The sequence below is a fragment of the Otolemur garnettii genome, unplaced genomic scaffold, assembly GCF_000181295.1.
Source record: "Otolemur garnettii isolate 467f Iridium unplaced genomic scaffold, OtoGar3 scaffold00198, whole genome shotgun sequence".
Classification (NCBI taxonomy): Eukaryota; Metazoa; Chordata; class Mammalia; order Primates; family Galagidae; genus Otolemur; species Otolemur garnettii.
In genome coordinates, this window is record NW_003852593.1 from 269,717 (window position 1) to 279,316 (window position 9,600).

At 50.6% G+C, this 9,600-nt stretch overlaps 1 protein-coding gene across 1 annotated transcript in view; it reads right to left on the reverse strand.

Moving 5' to 3' along the window:
• Positions 1-1,534: 1,534 nt before the first annotated feature.
• GAK (cyclin G associated kinase) overlaps positions 1,535-9,600 on the reverse strand; it is a 61,949-nt gene continuing 53,883 nt past the window's right edge. The window contains exons 22-26 of the mRNA XM_023507700.1: positions 9,175-9,291; positions 3,665-3,895; positions 3,224-3,372; positions 2,202-2,378; positions 1,535-2,039 (exon numbers count right to left, since the gene is read on the reverse strand). Of these exons, the coding sequence (XP_023363468.1) occupies positions 1,938-2,039; positions 2,202-2,378; positions 3,224-3,372; positions 3,665-3,895; positions 9,175-9,291 (776 nt within the window). The 3' untranslated portion in view covers positions 1,535-1,937. The remainder of the gene's footprint in view (positions 2,040-2,201; positions 2,379-3,223; positions 3,373-3,664; positions 3,896-9,174; positions 9,292-9,600) is intronic.

The window sequence follows — 9,600 nt, forward strand, 5'->3', positions numbered from 1 at the left end:
TCTTGCTACCAGGCAACCGCCTCAGGCCAGCCCTGGGCCCCTTTGCTGTATTGGTCAGGCCAGGTCAGCTGCCAGGACACCACTGGACATAACCCTCAACTGGGTGCTTGTCCTGGCCTCTCCACCAGCAGCTGGGCCTTGCACTGTCTGCTCTCCTGCCACTCTGCTGCCCCTCTGGGGCCATCTGTTCTGGTAATGACCAGCCCCTGCCACTGTACCCCCTACCCCGTGCCCCAGGACACAGGGACCCAGTAGTGGAAAGTAGGTCTGTGGCTCCCACTTATGCTCCAAAGACACTTGTGGGGCAAAACCTTTATTCTGGCTCAGCGCCTGTGGCTCAAGCGGCTAAGGCGCCAGTCACATACACCTAAGGTGGCGGGTTCGAATCCCCAGCCCGGGCCCGCCAAACAACAATGATGGCTGCAACCAAAAAATGGCCAGGCGTTGTGGCGGGCACCTGTAGTCCCAGCTACTTGGGAGGCTGAGGCAGGAGACTCGCTTGAGCCCAGGAGTTGGAAGTTGCTGTGAGCGTGATGCCATGGCACTCTACCCAGGGAGATAGCTTGAGGCTCCGTCTCAAAAAAAAAACAAAAACAAAAAAACTTTATTCTAGGACACATGCTGTGAGTCCCCAACAGTCACCCACTACCATGCTGCTGTCACATGTGCTGTATCTCGACAACCAAGCTGCCGACAACATGTGTCTCCCCCTCCTCTACCCTGAGAAGGGTTGCCTGTCCTGTCCAGGCCCTTCTGAAATTTGTACTTCTCACTGAGTTCTCTGTGGGTCACCTCTGCTGCAGTGACATCCACTCAGGATAAAGGGGCCACATAGGACTCTCGCAGCCCACAGCACCCCTGGCCTAAGGGCCCATGGTCACCACCAGGGTAAAGGGTATGGCTGTCCAGCTGGATGACCCCTGGGGCTCCCATGGATGGACACTGCCCACAAACCCACCATAGGACTCTAAGGAAGTCATTTCTGACCCAAATGCTGAGTTCTGTGGCCACTGTCACTTGTCTTCAACTGCCACCATCAACCAATGATGGATGTTTGCCAAAGTTCTGAAGCCCCTGCTGTGACAGCACTGCCCATGTGTGACTGAGCAGCTGGGCACCTCCCCAGCAGCCTTCAGAGAATCCAGTTTTTGTTTTGAATTCTCTGAATAATACAATTCCAGGCCCCATCTTCCCGGGACCCAGGACACACTTGTGTTTCAGACCTGGTGGCTTGTCACTCCAGAGGCCCCAAGTGGCTCAGATATGGCCCCCAGGGGAGACTGGCAGCAGTGGGGGCCCCACCCCTCCCAGGAAGAGGAGTGAATCCCAGGGCAGGAGATACAGCCTTGGGCCCAAGTCTCCCTTTGCCCATCCCTGAAACCTTCCTTCATTTAAGTGCTTAGATGCCCCCAGCTATGGGGAGCCACAGTCAAGTTGGTGAGGACACAACAGTCCAATGACGGGAAGGCTCTGGAGAAGAAACAGGTCACGTGACACTAGGCAAGGGGCCGTGTCCACACTGGAGGCTGCAGCATCATCAGAAAATGGTTTTAATTATGTACAGACAATCACCAGGCTGATTCAGATTCATATGGGGCTGAGGGGCACTCTTGAGAGGGGATGGCCGCTGAACACCAAAATAAATCACAAATGGTGATGACTGTGGGAGAAGCAGAATCACTTTTCCTTTGGGTCAAGAGAAAGAAAAAGAAAACAACAAAAATCAGAGGCTTTGGAATGCTTTCTCTTCTTGTGCCATGGAATGACATTTGTCCCGGACGGCGGGACAGCAGAACAGCAGGAGGGGCGCAGGAATGGTGGTAACCTGGGGGCTCAGGGCCTCTCACGTGCCCACGTGTGCCTTGGGCCACAGGGTCCCCAAAGTGAGGGTCTGATGCCCAGTGACAGACTTCTCGGTGCAGCCAGAGCCTGGGACCTCAGAACAGGGGCCGGGAGCCCTGGCTCTCAAACTCAGACCAGGCGTCGCTGAGCTCCATGAAGATCATCTTGGCATACTGTTCATACGGCTGCCCTGCGGCCTGTGGCAACAAGTGGTATGAGCACCTCCCTCCAGCACCCTCCTTGGCAGGCTGGTAGAGAAGCCCCATGGGACTCACGCAGGGATGGCAAGGGCTGAGCTGCGTCATCACCATGGGTTGTGCCTGGGCAGGCCTCCCAGGGTCCCAGCCTGACCCACTCACCTTGTCAGGGTGCACGACCAGAACCGCACGGCGGTAATGCTTCTTCACCTGCGCTGGTGTCACTAGGTCTGCCATGCCCACAGGCGTCCAGCGGCTCTCCCCGTCCCACAGCACTGTGTGCAGTGTGGATAGCAGGGCACGGACATTTCTTTCCTTGCCTTCGATCCACTCCAGGATCTGCAGGGGATACCACACACCCTGAGTCTGGGCACTCACAGGAGGTGCCAGGGTTGCAGGGTGTGCTAAGGTGCTTGGCACCTACTCCTCCTTGCTATGCAGGGAGGTTGAGGCGTGAGGCAGAGGGAGGACCCAGGGTGGTGGGGCAAGAGGGGAGGATGCAGGCTGCAGTTTGAGCCTCAGGAGCCACAGCCCAGACCTAGACTCCTGCACCCACCAGACTGCACAGGGCACCTGCTGCTCACAGAGCTTGGTGTCCAACCCTCAGGCACCCTCACCCTGAGTGCAGCCATGTGGAGGATGCTGAACCCATCAGCAGGGCCCATGAGGCCTGGTTCACATGCAGCAAACCCCTCCATGCCCAGCTCCCACAGGGGCCACTCCAGATCCAGGCCCACAGGGCACTGCACCCAGAAACCAAATGGTATCTTGGGCAGAAGTCAGTGACCCTTGTCTTAGCCAGACACCCACAACAGACTCAAACCCTGTCCCTCCAGTGAAACCCTCCCATCCTGGACCCCAAGGGGATAAGGAGGCAGGTCCCCAGGAGCCTGTGGGAAGCCAGAGCAGTCACACCCTGTCCACTGGGTCTCATCCCCCTCATAGAAAACATCTGGGTCAGGGTGCCCACTTGGCAGTTTCTCTGAAGAAATCCCCGGGAAAAGCCAGGCTGCCTTGGTGCAACCATGCTCAGAGGGGATGGGGGGAGGCCTGGTTGTCCTGGCCAGGCCCTCTGGGCAAATGGAGGCAGCAGGCCACAGAGGCCTTGTCTGCCTCTTGCCGCCGGCAGGAGACATGGCCCCAAGAGGAGCAAGGCCTCTGGGCCCAACAGCGACCCACTGCACCTTCAGCTTCAGCGGATCAGTGTCTCTGACGAGGTCCTGCCTCCTCATCTCTGCAATGGTCTTCGGCCCCTTCTTGTCAGGCCTGGTGGAGAAGCCTTGATTGGACAGTAAATCCTCAAAATCGTTCTCTGAGACTTTTGGCTTTGGAGCTGAAAATGAACAAATTTTTTACAGAGAATTTCCTTTCCCACTCCCTGGGGAATGGGGTCACTGTCCTGACACTACAAAAGAAAAGAAGAGCAGAAAAAGCAGGTCCCAAAGGTGTCTGCTAAACACAGAGAAGCTGATGGTGCAAGGGGGATCTGGAGAGGACCAGCCCCAGAGCATTAACTTGCATTTCCTGTGCTGGGCTCTGCGTTGAAGAAAACAACAGGATTTCACCTTTAACTATCCAGGGCAAGTTGTGCAGAAACCAGAGAGGGAGATGGAAGGAAAACTCACCAAAGCCAGGTGCGCGGACCCCCCTCTCTTCTCGTGCCCCGATCACACTGAAGCTTGCGGCATAGTTAGGCCTTGGTTGAGCACACGCTTTGGGGGGCAGCTTGGTTTGGGGGGCCCATGACATGCCCTGGGTCAGTGGCCGATTCGTCTGCCAGGAGCTACCACCCTTGGGAATAGGAGTTGTCGTGGGAAGAAAGCCTCCGTTAACAGGACGGGATCCAGTGGGCAGGCCTGGGGAAAGGACCACAGGACACTCGCAGGCCGCACGTCATGAGGGCAGCTGCAGCTCCTACATGAGGAATGCTACACGTGTGGGGAAAGCAGTGGACAAATGAGCCCTGCACCATGCCAGTGGGATCTGTCTCTACACCCTATACACAGAGGCCAAGGGCTGAGGCTGAACACCAGGGCAGGTGGCTGTCAGGGCAGCACCCTGTTCCCATGGCCCTCTGTTGGGTGGGCACCATCTCCTAAAGCCCCTTTTTATTTTTATTTTTTTATTTTTTATTTTTTTGGAGACAGAGCCTCAAGCTGTCACCCTGGGTAGAGATGCCATGGCATCACAGCTCATAGCAACCTCCAACTCCTGGGCTCAAGCAAGTCTCCTGCCTCTACCTCCCAAGTAGCTGGGACCACAGGCACCCACCACAATGCCTGGCTACTTTTTTTGGTTGCAGCCATCATTGTTGTTTGGCGGGCCCAGGCTGGATTCGAACTCGCCACCTTAGGTGTATGTGGCTGGCGCCTTAGCCACTTGAGCCACAGGTGTTGAGCCTTTATTTTGAATTTTTATCAGATTCATGGGAAGCTGCAAACTGAGACCCAAAATATCCCCTCGCAGCACCTCTGGGGTGCCCCGGCAGGATGCTCCTCTGTGTCTGTGCAAGTACGTAGGTCTACACAATCTCTCAACATGCACAGATGTCTGTGAACACCAGATTAAGATCACTGATCTGTTCCTCTTACAGTTCTGTCATCTGAAGAATGCTCTAGAAATGGAACCAACAGCAGGTGACATTTGCAATTGGCTCTTTTCACTCAGGATGTCGCTCTGAGCCACCGCATGCAGCTGCTGTCCACTCCTTTTCATCACCTTATGGAGTTTTGTGCAAATTAAAGTTTTCACTTCTCTGGGATAAATGCCCAGGGTCACATGGAAGTCATGTGGACACTGACTGTGCTCCTGTTTCCATTCCTGCCAACAGTGCAAGGTAGCGGTTTCCTCACGTCCTCCCCAGCACTGGCACAGCCTCTCCTTTTGGAGTCCTGATGGGGTGTGGCACCACGGTCTCCACCCATGACGCGCCCATGAGCTTGTTGCCAGCTGGTGTCCTCTGCAGGGACATCTCTTCTTGTACCCTGCCCGTGTTCTGAAGAGTAGACAGCTTTCGGTTTTGTTTTTAATCTATCTATGGAGTCTATATACAAGGCCTTTGTCAAATATGTGACTTAAAAATACTTTCTCCTACTATGTAGCTTGGTCTTTCACAAGGTTTGACCAAAGTCCAATTTACCTGCTGCTCCTAAGGGTGGCGGTTCAGGAGCTGAGTCCCACAGTTTTCCTCAAGTCCTCTCAGCTCCACATGTCAGGCCTCAACTTGCACCAAACTCTGAGCTAATGGTTGTCCAAGGAGCAAGGTTGAGGTCAGGGTCCTTTCTTTGATGTCAATGGCTCCAGCACCACTAGCTGAATGGATTTTAAACCTGTTTCAAAAATCAGTTATATGGGCTGGGCATGGTGGCTCACACTTGTAATTCTAGCCCTCTTAGGAGGCCAAGGTGGGCAGACTGCCCTGAGCTCAGAGATTCGAGACCTCTGAAGAGGTCCTGAGACCCTGCCTCTACAAAAAAAAGGCTGGCATTGTGGTGAGCACCTGTAGTTCCAGCTACTTGGGAGGCTGAGGCAAGAGAATCACTTATGCTTAAGAGTTGCAGGTTGCTGTGAGCTATGATGCCACAGCCTCTATGGAGGCCCACAAAGTGAGACTCTGTCTCAATAAAAATAAATAAATAAAAGAAAAAAAAACCTTAAAAGACAATTGAAAGAAAAATTCCAAAAAAAAAAAAAAATCAGTTATATGCCTGCCCTGTCCACATCGTAGCCTCGATTTCTATGGCTCCAAAGGGAAGCTGTGGGGTGAGGGAGGACATCTCCATTCCAAACAGTTTAGCCTTTCTAGCCCATTTATCTTACCCAACAAACTTCAAAATAAGCTTGTCTGTATCTAGAAGAGCCCTGGTTGGGTTTCAGTAGGAACTGTGTCAAATGTATAAATCAACATTTTGACTCAGCTAAACTGCCTACCCATGGCCAAGGCTCGACTGTCTACTGTCCGAGGTCTTCTGATCCATGTTTGCTTTTGTGGTTCCATCATAGAGTCCTGCACACATTTTGTCAGATTTACACTGTTTAATATATATAAAACAAACTACAAATGTTTATTTCTTTAAGAAAGTGATTATAAACAGTACATTTTAAACTCTGGTTTCCTTGTGTAATGTAACTAAACAGAGACACCACGTATTTTGATGTGCTGATCTTGTGTCCTGCACCTCACTGAACTCAGTTCTGAAGGGTCTTTGTAGATCCCTTGAGTCTCTTGCACACCACACAATCTGAAGCAATTTTGGAACAATTTTGTTTTTTCCTTTCCAGTAACATAACTTCTGCTTCTTTTTCTTGCCTAGTGGGAACAGAGTGGAGAGAAGACATCTCTGCCTTGCTCCCAACTTCAGGAGACGTCAAGAGCAATGTCCACTATAGGTCTCTGTCTATGCTGTTATCAAGTTGTTGACATTTTTGTCACTGGTTTGCTGACAGTGTTATAGAAAGGTACTAAATTTCATATGTATATGTATAAAAATGTTTTTAGATCTCCCTTTGAAAAAGAAAAAAGGGATGGAATTTGTCAAATGCTGTTCCTGCACTGCTGATGTGCCCCTTTGACTATTTTTTTAATTTTTTTTTTATTACTTCTTCCTCCTGTAGTGTTTTCTTGCCCCCCATGGAGCTGGAATCACAAGGTCCGGCTGTCTCATTGTCCTGTTGTTGTTGTAGAGACGGGGTCTCACTCTGGCTCATTTGGCTCAGGGGGGTCTTGGCTGGTCTCGAACCTCTGAGCACAGGTGATCCACTCGCCTCGGCCTCCCATAGCGCTGAGACTACAGGCGTGAGCCACCACGCCCGGCCCTTTGACTATCTTTCTTTGGCTGGTTAACACGGTAGATTCTGTTCATTGATTTCATAATGTTGAACCAGCCTTACACTCTGGAAATAAACTCCACTGATCATGATGTATAATTCTTTTAAAATATTGATTAATCCCATTTCCTAATATTCTGTTGAAGATTTCTGTATATTCATGAGGGATACTGGCCTGCAATTTAACATTTCTATATGCTTTCTGTCTGACTTGGGTATGAGGTAGTAACACCAGCTTCATGAATCAACTGGTGACTCCCTGTCCTTGGAAAGACTGTGGGGCATTCTTAAAACATTTGCTAAAATTCTCCAATAACCACATGTAGGTCTGGATTTTTCCTTTTGGGGAGGTTTATAACTATGAGAATTAGTCCATTTAGTATAAGCTATGGTGTTTATGTACGCAGAGCTTCTGTATAGTTCCTGATATTGGTAACTTATACTGGTCAATTTTAGTAGTTTTTGTCACTTTTACTGATCTTTTCTAAGAACCAGCCTTTCTTTCACTGATTTTTCCTTTCATTTTTGTTTTGTTGATTTTGGCCCTTTATTATTTCCTTCTGCTTGCTTTGGGCTTATCTTCCCCCCTTTTCCCTAATGTTTTTGAGCAGAGAGCTCATGTTATTAATGGGGCATTCTGTCTTTTCTAAAGGAAGCAGTTGACCCTGTAAAAGTCCCTGGCACCACTGTGACCAAGGTGTCATCTAGAAGTGTGCTGTTTTGTTTCTAAGTGTGAAGGTTTTTTCAATTATCTTGCTGTTAGTGATCTATAGAGTTGATTTCATTATGATCAGAGAATCACTGTGATGTCCAATTCTTTTAAATCTGTGGAGGTTTGTTTCTGGCCTTGTGCTCCGAGGGCCCATAGGAAAGCTACACTGACTCAATTTGAGGACACTGCAGGTATGCTGGCCACTTTCCCACGTCATTGACACTTTCTGTCCAGCTGCTTGATGGTTCATGAGAGGAGTGCTGTGTCCCCATCTGTGACTTGGGTCGGCTGCTTCTCTGCTCCGTTGCAGCTTCTTTCTGGTCTGCTCTGGCTGCCAAGAGGTTGTGAGGAGGCAGCCTGGCCACTGCCAGGCAAGCTGCATTCAAGGAGTCCTCTCCTCCTGCTTAAGCAGATCCAGTCCCTGAGGGATGCACCTGCTCTCCCTGCTCTCAGACAGCACAGACAGAGTGACAGACGAAAACTCTCATGGGTCTCCTATGGCAGCAGCTCTCAACCTGTGGGTCATGACCCCTTTGTAACAATGAAAATACATTCTGCATATCAGATATTTACATTACGATTCATTACAGTAGCAAAATTATAGTTATGAAATAGCAACAAAAATAATTTTATGGTTGGGGGTCACCACAACATGAGGAACTGTATTAAAGGATCACAGAGGTAGGAGGCATTAGGAAGGTTGAGAACCACTACCTTATAGAGACAGAAATACCTGAGAAACTATTAACAAAATGAAATGTGTATTTAAAGAATTAAAAAACTCCTAGTACCTAACAATTTGATAACAGAATAAACTTTCTTTACAACCTCTGAAGAGCAGAGCCAAAACAGGGCAGTGGCAGGCTAGAGGAGATATAAAGGATTAGACATTAGCCCAGGAACACTCACTCACAAGGCTTCAGGAGAACTAGAGAAGGAGAGCAAAGAAATCAAAGAGACCAAGAGACATGCCCAGAGCGGAGGAGCATCAGCAGCCAGTGTGAGGTGCAGGGAGCTGATAGCACACCCCACCAGGCTCCAGAAGGAGGCGATGCCATCACCTAGAGGTCAGGGTCACCCAGATGATCCTGAGAGATGACAGAGGATAAAAGACACCTCTAGATAACAACCAACCCTCCAGACCTCTTCTCAGAAGCTCCTGGAAGGGGAGATGCAGACAGAGGAGCTCCACGGACTCCAGGGAAATGAACCCAGAAAGGGAACCCCAGGGACCACAGAGGATCAGTTCATTCAAGGAGACCCAGGGCCTGGGTGTATGGGCTGGGGCCTGCAGACATGTAAGCAGGACAGCTGGTGCTCAGTCCTGGACATCGCTAGCTACAGCCAGCTGCACCACTTCCACACTGCAGCTGGACTGCCAACAGCCCTGTCACCCCTCAGGCAGGATAACGCACACATGGCAATGCCGGTAAAGGCCACAGAGCCAGCCTCAGCAAATGCCCAGGATGAGAGCAGACACGTGGTTCCCTGATCCTAGTGCTCAGGCACCCTGGGCAGCCCAGAGTCAGATGAGAATAAACTTCCTACAAGTAAACACAACACCCTCACATATGCCAGTTGCACCCTTCACGCTACCTTGGAGGCCGGAGCTGAGGTCGCCAAGGTCAGCAAATGGGTCCAGGCTCTGAGACTTGGTCCAGTTGGCTGGAAGGCCAGAAGGGGCCGGCTGGCCTCCAGAAGAGAAGACAGGGCCTGGGAAAGGGCAGAGGCGTCAGAACAGCACACCTTCCAGAGCCTCTGCCCTCCCAGCCACACTCAGCCCAGTTGCACCTGTGCAGCTCAGACAGCATCACACGCCAGCTGGCAGCTGCCTCCAAGCCCCCATGGAGCATGATGAAAATAATTTAGTAATTTGTACCAAGAACCAAAAACTGTTCATATAGTTCTGATTTTGTAATACCACTTCCTGGAATCTATATAAAAGCACACATCTTCAGGATATTCATTACAATAGGATAATTTGAGAATATTCTAAGAATAAAATCATGGGGCTCGGCGCCT